The following is a 16402-nucleotide window of genomic DNA, read 5'->3' as shown; positions in this document are numbered from 1 at the left end:
TGCATTGTAACATTTACTTGCTGCATTACTTAATCAATACTATAACAGCCCAGCTGTATTTCCAGCACTTGTTTTTATAACATTTTCCCCCAGGGCTCCATTGAAAGTTAATGAGCTCTTACTTCAAATATAAATGCAGGCCTTGAATTAAGGTAGGCAGAGAACAGAGACAAACATCCATTCTGGGATATTGCAGGAAAAAGGAAACTCATACTTTACGTTGTCCTTTCTCAATACCCTGCATTCACATGTGTTCTTGGGGAAAGTTCCTGATGACTAGGGAGACGCGCCCTATGCTGCTCCGTCTGCACATGACAAGCTGGTGCTTGCTTCATTGCAACACACAATTCTGGCAGCAAGCAGGTAGTGGACAGCATAACGAGCATGTAGCAACAAGTCACTGGAGGACTAAGCTAAGAATGCTCTACAGGTGATAATCCTTGATTTACAACCACAACTGAGCCCAAAATTTCTCTTGCTAAGCGAGACAGCTTTGCTAAACGAGTTTTGCCCCGTTTTATGACCTTTCCTGCCCTAGTTGTTAAGTGAATCGCTGCAGTTGTTTAATGGCTTCCCCATTTGCTTGTCAGAAGGTTGCAAAAGGTGATCACATAACTCCAGGACACTGCAGCCGTCACGAGTCAATTGTCAAGCACCTAAATTCTGATCACGTGACCATGGGGGTGCTGCAGCTTTTCATAAGTGTGAAAATAAGTCACTTTTTTTTCAGTGCTACTGTAACTTTGAAAGTCACTAAATGAACAAGTTCTAAGTTGTGGACTGTCCCCTGCCCTTAACTTTCCCAAGGCAGGGATATCTTTAACACGCAGCAGTCAGTAGCTAATTTTCTCTCTTAAAGCCTGGATTAAAATATGAAGTATCAACGGAGATTAGGCTAGAACCAAACTCAAATTTGCAAAAGAACGTTCAGTGTGCACATATATTTTTTTTCAACACTTAGTGAGATCACCCATCTGCTTATTTGGCCATGTTTAAGATTGGTAAAAATGAAGCCGTTTGCTTTTTCTAGCTTTTCTTTGGGAAGGACTCATGGACCAGCCTTGGTTTGCACCCTAGTCCCAAAACTATTTCTCTCAAAAACAACCTGGGTAGGATAACTACCAAGGTTTGACTGCAACAACACTACCTTGTACAGGGTGGGTTTCAACCGGTTCGCGGCGGTCCCCGCGAACCGGTTGGTCGGCGAACCCGGAAGTACGTAACTTCCGGGAACGGCGAAGGGCCCACCCACCCGCCCGCGCTCCTTACCTGGTTTTGACGAGTTCTGCGCTTCCCCGCATGCGCAGGACACATACAGCGCCTGCGCGATCCTCCAGGAGCAGCTGGAGCATCGCACAGACGCTAGTACGCATGCGTGCACTGCGCGCGTGCACGAGGACGCCACCGGCCCCGTTCCAACCGAACCGGTTGGAACGGGGCGAGAAACCCACCCCTGCCTTGTACCTAGAAATGGTACCACCACCTGGTATCAAAATGACTTGTCCACTTTGGGAAGGAGAAGGAAGGAAGGAAGGAAGGAAGGAAGGAAGGAAGGAAGGAAGGAAGGAAGGAAGGAAGGAAGGAAGGAAGGAAGGAAGGAAGGAAGGAAGGAAAAGAAAGAAAGGGAGGGAGGGAGGAAGAGAGAGAGAGAGAAAGAAAGAAAGAAAGAAAGAAAGAAAGAAAGAAAGAAAGAAAGAAAGAAAGAAAGAAAGAAAGATTAATCAGCTAAAAACAAACACAGGGTATGTATAGGTGTTTAGTAGTCATACCGTATTATATTGCATTGGATTTGCCTTTGTTCCAATTATGGCAAAAATGCTTAGCTTCTAAGATTCATCTTCCATGCCATACCAAGCCCTAACAGAATTCTGCCGAGTAAAAGCAGATAAAAACTATTTGACAGAAATACTAAAAATGTTTTATATTTCAAAATAGCTATTCAAGCTGGCCCCAGGGCAGTGGAAGAGAATCAATTACTTCTCTTCTTCCCACTGTGTTCCCTGGAGTCTTATCCTCAAAGAAACAAAATAAAATGGATAGTAGAAATCTTGGGAGTGTTCATTCGGGTATATCAAACATCGGTTATGATGTGGGAGTAATGAATTATTTTTAAAAAAAACTAGGCTATGGAAGAAGAACACACAACTGAAAGGAATGACTTGCACCTGGAACCCAGTCTCTTTTATGTCTTTATTCAGCATTTCAGTTCTTTTTATTCCGATTATCAAATATGTATGAACAGCAGGAAGCCTTGTTTAAAGCAGCACATATATGCCAAGGACAGATTATATCTAACTACATTCCCCAAACAATGAAAGACTAACGCATAAACATTGTACAGAAGTTGTATGGATTTTATTGTAGCTGAGAAACATCAAAGGCTGCTTTCTATTAAAAAAAGCAGGCAGGTTGTCAAAAGCTGGGCACATTCTCCACATCTGCTCTTTTCTTTTTGCGATAACCCCGCTTTCTCTTTTTTGCTTTGTAACCTCTTGAGGTATAAAATATAGAATCTGTTTTTAATCACAATTTTATTGTTTGATAAATAACTTTTTAAAATATTTGCTACACACAAAATGCCCATGCAACTGAATATATATATATATATATATATATATATATATATATATATATATATATATATATATATATATATATATATATATATATATATATATATATATATATATATATATATATATATATATATATATATATATATATATATATATATATATATATATATATATATATATATATATATATATATATAAAAAGTCACAACCCCTGGTATGCCCAAAATGGTTCGATTCCCAACAAGGGTGTGGCTAGCTGATGAGAGCTAAATAGCTTGAAATAGATCTATACTAGTCTCCCTTTATTTATTTATCAGCATAAATATAACATATATATATATGTTATATATATATATATATATATATATATATATATATATATATATATATATATATATATATATATATATATATATATATATATATATATATATACCCGACAAATGCGCGCCCGACAAATGTGCGCTGACAAATGCGTGGCGACAAAACCGCGATGTCAAAATCACGCCCACAAAAGCGCGATTAGGGTTAGGGTTAGGGTTATAACGTTTTCGCGACCCACTATGTTGTTTGTTGATGGCGTGCTTTTGTCAGCGCGCATTTGTGGGCACGATTTTGACATCGCGGTTTTGACATCGCGGTTTTGTTGCCGCGGTTTTGTCACCGCGCATTTGTCGGGCGTGCATTTGTTGGTGAACCATATATATATATTCACGCTCTATATAATATATATGCTTGTAAAACACAATAAATATATCTATATATATATTAAATACAGCAATAAATGTACACTTGAATGTTTAAAGTTAAAAACAAAGAGCAGTTCTTTCTTTAAAATGAAAGAACTGCAATCAATCATAGAAATGCTATTTTAAGAAGACTTATAGGGCTAAGTACCTCTCTGTCTCCCTCTGTGATCTTCAGTGCTTTTTTAGAGAAGGACAGCAGAATGACACAAAAACAAAAACCAACTAAATCTGCCTAGGATAAAACAAAAAACAAAATGTTCTCCAGCAGATTTCCTTTCTTTTATTATTTAAATTACTGGGGGGGGGGGGAAACCCTGTAAATCGGAGAATAAATCATTCTGCAAGGATTGTTCAGATGGAGACCAACAGTACAGCAAAAGCAATGGAGAACTTTTAATAGTCTATATAGCAGCCATCTGGTGCCCTGCGGCTGTATTAGGTCCACAACTGCAAAATTGCAGAGCCAACATTAAGTGGGATAATGGGGCACTGTAGTTTCAACATACCCCAAGAACGTGAAGTTGCAGAAGTTTTGTTTATTATCAAGTAAATGGAGTATCAAACATCATCCAATAACAATGACACTTCTCCAACGCTTCATCCATTTTACTCTTTTAAAATTATTTTTTTCTATCCAGTATTTGATACTGTATGTAAAACTTTGAACAGGGATGGAGGGATAGTGGTGATAATTTAAAGAAAGTGATGCCATTACATTCTAATTTTTCTTAGTGCAAACATATTCCTACCCACCCACCTGCTATTTCAACTGCAGTTTTAGATCTAGGAGAGAAGGAAAAGTAAGGGAGGTTATATTACTGACCCTTGTAGAGATCCTTTTTTGAAAGATGCGCTATCAATCCATATATAGACACAAGTGAAACACCTTAGCAGGCAACAAAGGTTGCTCATGATGCTGTTAAGATGTCCCAATAACAGATACTCCTTTAAATAATCCCCCAACATTAAGCTAGTTAAGGCAAGCTCAAGTACATATGATTTCCATGACAGAACAGGATTCTTCCATTTCTGCTATTTGTCATCTGACTTTATACAAAATGGGCTCTATCCAGTTCCTGAAATTAATGCAGTTCTCTCAGTTATACATGCAAAGTGCTAAACCAAGCCCTACTCGACCAAGTATAATCCAGCTTTTCATAAATCTTTAATTCCTGACTTTGGGCAGTTTATTAACTTCTAGTGAAGATCAGTTGCCAGACAATGCAAATTACGATATAAAGCAAGAGTGGGCAATTTGTGGCTTGTGGCCAGATTCGGTTCCCACAGTATTGCCAGGAAAATTATTTTCATCAGTGCAACTAATCCTTTTAATGCAATACCCCCTCCCCCACTAAAATAGATATTTAAGCCCTGCCAACATTTCCCTTTTCCAATACATAATAATAATAAAAAAATCAGTCCCATCCTCACTGGCAATATTATGACTTTATAAACAATGCTCTGTTGGGCTTCAGCCCCACCACCACCCTCAAAATCCCATGCATTTCCCAACCAAAGGACATAGCGTCATTTTAAGCCAGTGCAACTCTCGGGATTTTTAATAATAAATGTTTGTTGGGATGGTGATATTTGCAAACAAACTGGAGCTTTCTTAAGAGGATTATTGATTAAATTTATCCAGGAGAGTTTGCAAATGCTACCCCAGAGCAGAGAATAAACAAGGTATCTATGGAAGAGAGCACTTTTTCTTTCTTTCACAACTTGTAGAATCAATCAAAAGATAAGAATGACTCTTGTCCAGGATGAGACTTGGCACTGCTATTTCTAAAAGCAAATTACCGTAAAGAGATGTAACCAAGATCACATCTATCATGGTTATCATAATTTCAAAATCTTTCTTCAGGACATCAATTAACTTATTCTCTGCTACTTAGAAAAGAGAGAGAGAGGAGTGCCAACAAGTGAGGCGGGGGGAAGGTTACCAGATCAAATTCTTACCATTTGGGGCTGTCGTTGGCTCAGTTCACCCATCAAAGACAATTCCTGAGTTTTGGTCTTGGCCTGGGCCAGTGATGGTTAACCTTTTTGGCACCCAGTGCCAAAAATTGGGTTCCACCACAAATGCGCGTACGACAAAAGCGTGTGTACTAAACCGCGGTGACAAAACCGCGCTGTCAAAACCGCGGAGACGAATGAGCGCTGAAGCGCGCCGACAACAGTGCGCCGACAGAAGCGCGCTGTAACATAACCCTAACCCTAACCCTAACCCTAAACCTAAACCTAACCCTAAACCTAACCCTAAACCTTACCTTAACTTAAATCGTGCTTCTGTCAGCGCGCTATTGTCGGCGCGCTTTTGACATCGCGGTTTTAGCGCCATGGTTTTGTCGGTGCGCTTTTGACATTCGCGGTTATGTCGTGCCACGAAAAATTGAGCGCGCATGCACATGCTAGAGAATCAGAACCTGGAGGAACAGCTGGCAATGATGCGTGTGCCCACAGAAAGGACTCTACATGCCACTCTGGCAGGTGTGCCACAAGTTCGCCATCACAGGTCTAGGCCCTGTAGGTAGTTAGGGATCAAATGGCTTTTTTAGTCTAGTGAGTTCTGGCAACTTTTGCTACAATATTCATCAATTCCTGCAGGGTAATATCCGTTCTAGGGGTAAAGTAATATGAAACCTACAGTCCCAAATAATGCCTCCAATTTTTATTTGAATTTTTCAAAGTGGAAGAAAAGAAACATTCAACAGTTCATTGTGTTGGGAGTTTTCATGGTGAAGATCCCAGAGAATGATCTGTATGGAAGCAACAGGGCAAAAGGCTCTCCTGTTGTCATTATGATAATGGATTAGACACTCCAACAATATTGCAATGGAACTGCCAGGCACACCATTTATGATGACGGATGTGCTTCCACAACAGGAACAAACTGTCCAACTCAAACGTATAAAAATGATCAGTCGCCACATCTCACCTCACCTTTAGTTACCAGTAAATCATTTCTTTCTCTAAGCTGGGGCTTTCCTTCCTGGGGAGGCATTGCGCAGGTTTTGCCTAAAACACATGAGATTTGGCTCAAAGCTATGTCTTGCGGATTATCTCCCTCAGTTCCCCTGGTTTGAGACTTAAAGATATAATTCCAAATTAGGAAACAGGAACCTTGTAATTGCTTGAGAACTAACACATGACAGTATATGATTTTTGCAACTAAATCAGGGGTGGGTTTCAACCGGTTCGCGGCGGTCCCTGCGAACCGGTTGGTCGGCGAACCCGGAAGTAAGTAACTTCCGGGAACGGCGAAGGGCCCACCCGCCCACCCGCGCTCCTTACCCGGTTTTGACGAGTTTTGCGCTTCCACGCATGCGCAGGACGCATACAGCACCTGCGCGATCCTCCAGGAGCAGCTGGAGCATCGCACAGACGCTAGTACGCATGCGTGCGCCGCGCGGGTGCACAAGGACGCCGCCGGCCCCGTTCCAACCGAACCGGTTGGAACGGGGCGAGAAACCCACCCCTGAACTAAATCCACTTTGTCAGACAGACTACTTCAAGCCGCTAATGGGGGGGGGGGAAGGCCCAGTCCGTGAAAATGTGTGCTAAAGTAAACATTTTAAGGAATCATAGGAGTTATGCTTGGTTTTGCTCTGAAACAAAGCAAAAAATATCACCCTGGAATTTACCAGGAATCAAAGCTCATCAAACATTATGTAGCTATCCTAAAATTAATTTTTGCTCAATCCTATAGTGGAACATACTATGAATTTGGAGCAATATGAAGGGGGGTGGAACCTACTTGTTCAAGTTATATTCCATAGGGAAAAATAATAATCCAAAAACATTATTTATGTTAGCCATGAAAACCAATCTACCAAACTCTTTTGACATCAGATAACATATTCATGCCAAATGTTCTTATTGTATCATTTAACTAATGCAACCAACTAAGAACAGAGTAGCATGCTTTTATCAGTGGAGCTCTTAGAAGCTATGGCTAAGTCTGTGCAATCTACATAAACTTGATTCAAGCATCTTTATGGCCTGTTTTCTTTTCCTGTAACACCCAACTAGACCTTCCTGAACCTTTTTTTAAAAAAACAGTAAACACAATTGAATCAGCTGTGCCCCAACAGATTGCAAACTGATTACATTTTACCTTCCTATTATTTGGTAAAAAGCTAACACACATTTTTCCTCCATAAGGATCTGCAGGTACTACGAGGGCATTTCAAACGCATCTACTATTTCAGCACCAACTAGGCAATGTGGCTTTAGCAACAAATATTGTTCCTTTAAACTGCTTCCCTTTTCCAGGCCTGATGTGTATAGTCATATTTCTGTCAGGGAAAAAGCTGATTCGATTCACTTCCTTTTTTTCCCCCACCCCGAGTCAAGACAAAAATCTAGCAGTACAGAGACATCCTGCTCCGCCGCATGGCCTCACTGATCAAGTAAGCGGGACTCAGTTCTGGTTCTTCGGTCATAATCACAATGTTCTGCCATTCACCCAGCTGGTTGGATCTCTTAATGGTATCCACCACACACAAAGCATAGAGGCAGTCGTCAAAAGTTGCAGCCATTGTGAGTGGCCGTCCGTCCCAGGTCCGTCGGTCGTCTTGATCTTCGAATGCCTCCCTGACTGCTTGTACCATCTTTATAGTGCCCCGGAGGTACGGAGACGGGATGTCACTGAAGGCCTTCTCAGGTAACAAGGCATTGCTGACTGGGGCAGAATCCTTCAAGAGAAGCTCCTTCTGTGGAGAGTTGTTGCTTTGTCCGTACAAATCAGTGCCGACCGCAATTAGCCGCCCGTTTGATCCAATCACAACAATATCTTGTTTAAATTCTCCCGGCATGTTGAAATTAAGGGTAACAGTGCAGCACACGCCACCTTCTAAGACCATTTGAAATGTACAGAAGTCGTCACTCGTAATTTGCCGTATTCCCTTAATGTGGTCGGTCTGTTTCACAAAGGTCTTAAGAAGTCCGTGAACTTTCACTGCTTTCTGACTGGTGAGGAACGTCAGGAGATCAATGATGTAGGTGCCAACGGAATGCAACCCTCCACCTCCCATCAGATCATCGCAGCTCCAGTTGTACTTCTTCCCCAGAAGGCTTCCGCTGTGAACCTGCACCTCGCACACAAGCAGTTCTCCCACATATCCCTCTTGGATCAGCTGCTTCATCTTCACAAAGGCAGGCAGGAAACGGAGAACATTGCCCATGATGCTCATAAGCTTGGGATAATAATGGGCAGCTGTCATCATCCGAAAGGCATCCAGCGGAGTGGCTGTTCTATCACAAATGACATTCTTCCCAATCCCTATTAGATATTAAAAGGGGAGGGGGGAGGAAAAACCATAAGGTGAGTTTAGGATACGTTGCGGTACAATGTACAAGTGTAGAAATCAAGAAAAGCTACATAAATCTTTCTTTTTTGATTTAATATGTACAACTCAATTTGAATGAAGTATATGTAAGGATCGCGGAAGAAACGCACGGAATGTATTTGCAACCAGTCGATACACTTTCTACAAGATGTAACGAAGGATGATCCTTTTTTTGTGTGTTTTTGTTTAATTAAAACAATTAAAAAATTTCCACCAAAAAAAAGAAAAGAAAAGCTGTTGTAATATAGTTGCAGAGCCAGGCTGAATCACACAGGAGAAAACAAACTCCTAAAACGCCATAACATCCTGATAGTGTATAACATAACATTCTGAGATGTGCCTTACCAATGACGCCCAGGATTTGACCATATATAGACAGAACTTCTCTGAGCAGTAGATTAGAAATTGTACTTTTACAGGCTGTTTTTATTCACATGCTATTGCTCCTCCTGCCTTTGTCCTATCTCAATAAAAGGAGCTCTCAGACCACCAATCTGGGTCGTAGCTCCATCTCGAGAAAGTTCGTGTCCTGTCTTTTCTCAACATTGGTCTCATGGGCGAACCACGGGAACGTTACAAAAAGCTACAAAGGAAAAATAATTTGAAAAACTACTTGAGGAGGGCACGACAAACTTTCTTCCCCTTTTTGCTTCACTTATAATTAACACGAATTTGAAGGGTCTCGGTTGGCAAAAGCCATCCGTTCAGTCTGAAGAAGGGAAATTCTGCAAATAGACATTATCCTACAGTGATGCTTACAACTCTTCAGTTTGTATTTAAATTTTCTTTTAATTCTATATTGACATCTAGTGTCTCATACTCAGTTGCATCATTTATAAAGGAAATCTGAGCTTAACAGAATTCCTTCCATTTTCCACCTTTAATGTCCTAAAATTATATCTTATACTGGATTATAACCTAAAATGACAAAACAATACTATTGAAAATCTTGAGATTGTTGCATGTAGTGAGTTATCTCAAGGAAAATGATTCAAGTTATTTTAATTCTCTATTTGCTCATGGTGAATTACTTATTAAACAAATGGATTACTAGAACTCCATGGATTTATCATTATAAAACTTAATTCCTTGACCGTGGCTAAATTCACACATGCTGCTTTATGGATCACTTGATACATGAAGATAAGAATTACAATTTGCAAGCTGTATTTATAGATTCAAGTAGAGACAACTAACTCAAGACTTTTCAGAGTGCTGTGGGTTATTATCCCCAAAATGAATGGGTTGGGATAAACACATTTAACTTAATTAACTTTTAACTAAGATTAAGAACCGATTAATTCCAAGGTACTTAATTTCTCCATTCTATCCTTTTAAAACTTACAAGTTGGTGATTGGCAGATTTGGAGCAAATTTGGCAGCAGCAGCCAAAGATTTTGGCACGGCTGCACTATTTCCGATCATGTATATACTGCTGAATTACAACTCTCAACAGTCTCAATCAGTGTGTGGACAGTAACAAAGGATGAAAGAACTGCAGTTCAGCAATAGCTGAAAGATCACAGGCTATGCACCCAACTTTAGCCCTTAAGCCTCAGCTTATCCATCCCTAGCCTAATAAGTTGATTTCATTGCCTGATAACTACGTAGTGGAACTGGCTGGCAGCCACTGCAGATGGGTGAACAGGAAGAGTAGAATTACATCCAAAGTTTGTGAATAAAATACAGTGTAATGTGGTTTCACAACTGCAGCTCACGTGAAGTTCTAGTGCAGCCCTTTCCAACCTCAGACCTTCCAACTGGGTTGATGTTTGATGTTGATGTTTAATAAATTTATAGGCCACCCAATCCCGAAGGACTCCGGGCGGCTTACAACAATACATTTAAAAATAGAAGTTAAAAGCACAAAAACATGGATTAAAAAGACCACAACATACACCCAGTCTGATCGGGGCTGGAACTCAATCATGAGTTCAACAGCCCGGGGCCTGCCGGAATAGCCAGGTCTTAAGAGCCTTACGGAAGGCCATGAGAGTGGGTAGGGTCCGGATCTCTGGGGGCAGTTTATTCCAGAGGGTCGGAGCGGCTACAGAGAAGGCCCTCCCCCGGGTAGTTGCCAGCCGACATTGTCTGGCTGACGGCACCCGGAGAAGGCCCTCCCTGTGCGATCTTATCGGTCGTTGGGAAGTATGTGGCAGTATGTGGTTGAGTTCCACCTCTCAAATTCCCTATCCACCACTGAAGTTAGTCCTAAAAGTTGTGGTGGGGTTGCTTCCAGCCCCTACTGCTAGGTTTCTGTCCTGGAATTGCGCAGCAGTAGCAGTTTTTGTCATCCTCCAGAAAAGGAAGAACATAAGATAGTCAGAAACATAGAAATATCATGATGTGAATTAAACAGTATACAGCGCATACAGGAAAAAAAAAGGAGGGAGGAAAAGAAACTCCTCCTTTATACTTACCAATCATAGCGTAGATTGCCTTAAATCAACTACAACTGTATTTTCTATTAATTCAACTACAACTGTGTTCTGGCCTATTGTACACTTTACTATTCCAGCTACTAAAGCCAATATCCTAACAGTTCGTAAAAAGAGAACTTGCTGAAATTCATTCTCTTTTTCTTAAAAGCCACGGATTCCCCAAATTTAAGGAAGACACCAGAGGTGGGTTCCTGCCAGTTCGCACCAGTTCGGTAGAACCGGTTCGTCAAATCTACCGAACCGGTTAGAAGAGGTTCTACCAGTGGACCCGGAAAGCAGGCCACACCTACAGAAGAGGTTCCAAAAAATTTTGAAACCCACCACTGACACACACACACACACAGACTCACACAGAGAGAGAAAGAGAAAGAAAGGAAGAAAGAAAAAAAGAAAAAAGAAAGAAAAAGTGAGAGAGAGATGAAAGAAAAAAAGGAAAAAGGGACAGAGAGACAAAAGGAAGGAAAGAGAGAGAGAGAGAGAGAGAGAGAGAGAGAGAGAGAGAGAGAGAGAGAGAGAACACATGGCCGACAAGCCACTCCCACCAGGTCACATGGATGGTAAGCCACTCCCACAAAGGAGGCCACACCCACAGAGTAGGTTCGAAAAATTTTTGAAACCCACCACTGGAAGACGCATTTGGCATCCTAGGACAAAAGTGATACCGCCACTGTCACTTAAAAAAGACAGTTTTGTGCGGAGAGAGTAACAACTGAAAGAGCCTAGAAGAATAAGCAAAAACCACATGCCATTACAGCCTCAATTTGCAAGCATAGACTGTTGCTCTCCAGCCTCCTGCCTTTGTGAGAAACATTTTTTCAGCATTTCAAGGGGGTTGAACTGCCAACACCCATTCGATTAACAAATGACTACTCAAGCTGAGTCACAGCAGATGCTCAGCTCATGCTTTGTTGCACTGTGTAATCATGCATATATTTGGGAAGCTTAGCTATCACTCTTAAAGTAGTTGCATGGGCAGTCTGCGGATCTCAGAGGAAGGGACTCAGCAGAATTGTGATATTTGTATTCTCCCGTTTTTAAAGAGGAGAATGCTGTTGCTTACGTAGCAAAAATGGTACCATCTACGTCCAAGAGAGAAATACCAGCAGACTGGGGAAGACATTGAGATGTGCAAAAATACAAAGTTGTAATCTTTATTAGAATCTCATGTCCAGGGATGGGGAAGAGCCCAATAAGAACAGAGCAAGCTCAAAGGCAGGGAGTAAAAACTTACAACTGGGATGGGGGTTAGTGGTGGGATTCAGCCAGTTCGCACCTATTCGGGAGAACCGGTTGGTAACTTTCTAAGTAGTTCAGAGAACCAATTGTTGGAAGAAATCTCCTTTTGTTTTTTTCCACTTTACAGGGCTAATCCTGTAAGGAAGGCAGGAAGGAAACATTCTGGTGTTGTTTCTAGCTTAATCTTTATTGCCCTACTTACAGAAACTGCCTCTCCGGTTAACCCTTATTACATTGTAACAGCTAAGGCCCATCGACCTGAGTGACCCTGAGTTGGCCACGCCCACCCAGTCACATGACCACCGAGCCCCACCTACCCAGATGGTCATTAGGGCGGAGAACCAGTTGTTAAATTATTTGAATCCCACCACTGGATGCGGTTGAGTTGACCCATAAAATAAAAGCAGATTTGAAACAGAAGAGCTGAAACGCCGAATAGAGGTACTGTTTCTACTGCAACATTTGGTCACTGGTATGAATGGGAAACTTCACACTAAGGATTAAACTTCTTAAAAAATGTGTCTTTGTATCTGAACACACAAAGTTTTGAAAATGCAAACAGGATCAATTTGAATTACTAGGAAAAGAGCAACTGTAAAAAGTACATTTGTGTTTTTCTTAACCAGCTGAAGTTCAGGTGGCGGGGAATCTCACCTCGGAAGTTGATGTTTATTTGTATGGGAAGAAAATTCTCCATTTGTGGTTGATTTCTACTACGATAGGTGGGATATTGATAAGGACAATTCACAGAAATATAGAGTAAGCAAGGCTGGTTTTTTTTTTAGAGAAAAATATTATTTAGTCAGAAGTAATGTAATTTCTTCAAGCTTTGTATGGGACAGACTATAATACACCTTAACATTCCTCTGCCATCACCACAGAATAAAGTTAGAGTTTTATACTAGTGGTGTCTTCTTTCATATCAGTTCCTTTTCTTTCTTTTTTTAAATATATTTTTATTTCTTTTTTAAACAAAACAACACATACAAAACAAAGCAAGAGCAGAACAAAAAACAACTTTCCTCCATTTCATCAAGCATGTCGTTTCGTTACAGGCTTTTGTGCACCAATTCTTAAGCTCAGGGTTAACATCACTGGTTTACATTAAACATAACTTGAGTATTTCGCTGTCATTGGGCATTATGTATTCAAATTACCATTAATATTCTTTCATTTGTAACAATCCTTATTTCCTTAAATTCATGATTATCTATCAAATAACAATAAGTCTTTAAAGTATTGTAGTGTCACCTATCTCTAAGAAGAAAGAGCGAAGAATAGAGGAGGAGGAGCTAGCGTGAAATTAGAGTAGAGGATGAGCAATATTATAAAGTATGGGACTTGTTTTACCAATGGCTAGAAAAAAAAACCTGGGAATGAAGTTGTTTACTTATGTTGTAATCATTTTTTGTTTTTTCTTTTCTTGCTATGATATAGAGTACTATTCACATGATATATAAAGTACAATAATTAGCGTTACATTTAGGGTTAGGTTTAGGGTTAGGGTTAGGTTTAGTTTTACAGCGCGCTTCTGTCGCCGCGCTGTTGTCGGCGCGGTTCAGCGCTCATTCGTCGGAGCGCTTTAGAACATGCGGTTTTGTCACCGCGGTTTAGTGGGGCGCGGTTTTGTCGTTCGCCTTTTTGTCGGTGAACCACGTATTGGTCCCTGTGCATGTGGCTTCTGGGTCGTTTTTGGGAGGTTTGCAGAGTGCAAAACCTTTTTTAAAAAATTTGCCTCTTCAAAACCTTGGTGCGTCTTATACGCCGGTGCGTCTTATACTCCCCCAAAATACGGTACTTTATAATAATTTTCCTAAGTTCATGTTGACATTGGGCTAAAAAAAAACCCTAAGACCTAGACACATCCATCATTAGAGACGGTCTTCTAAAGACACTTCTACATTGGATAGGGAAGTTCAGTATGTCATATTCACCCACAGAGTTCTCCCTGTCTGTCCTCTATTAACCTACTGGGTGTATGCACAAGATGCAACGTTCTATATTGTTCTATCTATCAGCTATCTCCATGACAGCGGCACTGTTGCAGATAATCAGCACCCTGGAATGTCAGAATACCAGACTTTGCTTTAGATCTCCCTGCTGTTGGCATGACAATTGTTAATCTATGTATTCTGTCAGGGTTGGCATAAGAGGAGCAATAAACATCAATGCAGGGGAGAAAAAGAATGAAAGCCAGATGCAAATGTCTTACCAAACAGAAACCAGAGCTACACCAGAGGAAGTAAGCATGAAAGTGATGTAAACAAATCAAAACAATTAAACTTTAAACAATCTCATAGACTTTGTTTAATAAAGTCCATTCCAACTCGCTGTGACTCCCCATAGCCTTAAGCAAATGCCCTTTTCAACTCTGCAAATCCTTTTATCTGTGGAGTTGCAAGAGTCTCATTCAGAGATGTTCTCCATGCTAAATGTGAAAGTCAGCCCCCCCCCCCAAGGAAAGCTCATTGCAATAAAGATTAAAAATCACCAACATAAAGCAGATAATTTAAAAGCATGTATGCATTGTATTAATTCTAGGAACTTACCCTGTATGTGCATGAAATTATTCAACTATTCCCTAAGCAGAAGGCCTCAAACTTTTAAAACAGGGGGCCAATTCACGGCCTCTCAAACAGTTGGGGGGGGGGGTAGATCAGCTGGGTGGGCGTGGCTAGGTGTGCATGTAACCAGGTGGGCATGCTAGGTGGACATGCTGCCAAGTGGGTGTGGCCAATTTAGCAGTCCAAACAATACACACAAACTTTAATTTGTTTTGCTCCTGGGGATAGAAGGAAGAGACGTGGCTGTCCTGGGGTGTGTATGACGGACTTGTGTGTGTGTGTGTGTGTGTGTGTGTGTGTGTGTCGCTCTCCCTTCCCCTGCTCTCTCTCTGGAGGCCGGGGAGGAAAAAAATGGGCCAGTTTTTGGCCACCCTGGCTTCCAGAAGGCAGGTGGGGATGGGCAGGTAGGCGGGGTGATGTGGGTGGGGCAGCCTCGTGGTCCCCCATGGACCAGATTAATGGCTTCGATGGGCTGTACCTGGGCCGTACCTGGCCGTAGTTTGAGGACCCCTGCCCTAGAGAATTCTGCAGACATATAACTGTGATAAAGCTTGAAGATTATATTATAATCTGCATGCAAAACTAACCTTTCAATCCCACATTGAATCAACTGAATATTTATTCCCAACCTAAATACTACTTCACCCTACGGATTCTGGTTGTTTTTAAAGGCTCTTGTTCTTTCTACAATATCCCAAAATAAAAGAACCAGTAATGCAGAGACATCTGGTCATGATATTCAGCTGACTCTGACAACATCAACTTCAGATAATTGCTTTCTCTTCTGTCTCCATCTCAGAAAGCACATGAAATGCCTCCCTCTACTAATGCAAAGCAAACAATCATTTTCTCTGTGTGCACATTACCTTATTAAAAAACACTGCTTACTACGCAAATAATTATCCAAAGCACAGCAAGTATTAAATGTAAAGTAGTAAATTACTGCTGAGAAGCAAATACTTTGCTTTTGGAAACTCAAGACTCATGCCGGTAATTTACAGATGGTCACCAATATGATTTTGGATATCTATATCCTAGGAGACAAGGAGAAATATTGTCCTGCTTTAGAACAAGGCAGTGTAAACAAGTTATTCTCAAAGCAAGGAACATATCAGCAAGAAATTATGTCTTCAACTAATTTATTTCACTTCCTTTGTACTCCCATTCCAGAGGTGGGTTGCTCCCGGTACGCAGCGGTAAGGGCGTACCAGTAGTGGAAATCGGCTGTACATTGCATACCAGTAGTGGCGGCGGCCTGGCCATGCCCCCGTACCGGTACAGTCCTCTGGCCTGCCCCCACTCGCTCCCCCCGCCCAGTCACTGTTCACTTGCTTTCTTGTCACGCCCATCCATACCATGCTTGCCCCACCTACCCACTTCCTTTGCCCGCCCAGCCAGCGGGGCTGCAGCCAGCAGGGGCGGCAGTGGCAAGCGGTAAGTGAAGCAAGTGCCAGCGAACATTCCTTCCTCCTTCCTCTGTGAGCA

The 16402-nt window shown here is 41.4% G+C and overlaps 2 protein-coding genes across 2 annotated transcripts in view; both read right to left on the bottom strand.

Moving 5' to 3' along the window:
• Positions 1-16402, bottom strand: part of TBC1D7 (TBC1 domain family member 7) — an 86835-nt gene that overhangs the window by 26623 nt on the left and 43810 nt on the right. The gene's annotated exons all lie outside the window — the stretch shown is intronic.
• GFOD1 (Gfo/Idh/MocA-like oxidoreductase domain containing 1) overlaps positions 7122-16402 on the bottom strand; it is a 53283-nt gene continuing 44002 nt past the window's right edge. Inside the window, exon 2 of the mRNA XM_087707450.1 lies at positions 7122-8609. Coding sequence (XP_087563576.1) covers positions 7690-8609 — 920 coding nt within the window. The 3' untranslated portion in view covers positions 7122-7689. The remainder of the gene's footprint in view (positions 8610-16402) is intronic.

The sequence above is a fragment of the Thamnophis sirtalis genome, unplaced genomic scaffold, assembly GCF_051295495.1.
Source record: "Thamnophis sirtalis isolate CommonGarterSnake01/CBP01778 unplaced genomic scaffold, rThaSir2_p1.2 scaffold_2, whole genome shotgun sequence".
Lineage (NCBI taxonomy): Eukaryota > Metazoa > Chordata > Lepidosauria > Squamata > Natricidae > Thamnophis > Thamnophis sirtalis.
This window is presented reverse-complemented; position numbering and strand designations above follow the sequence as displayed.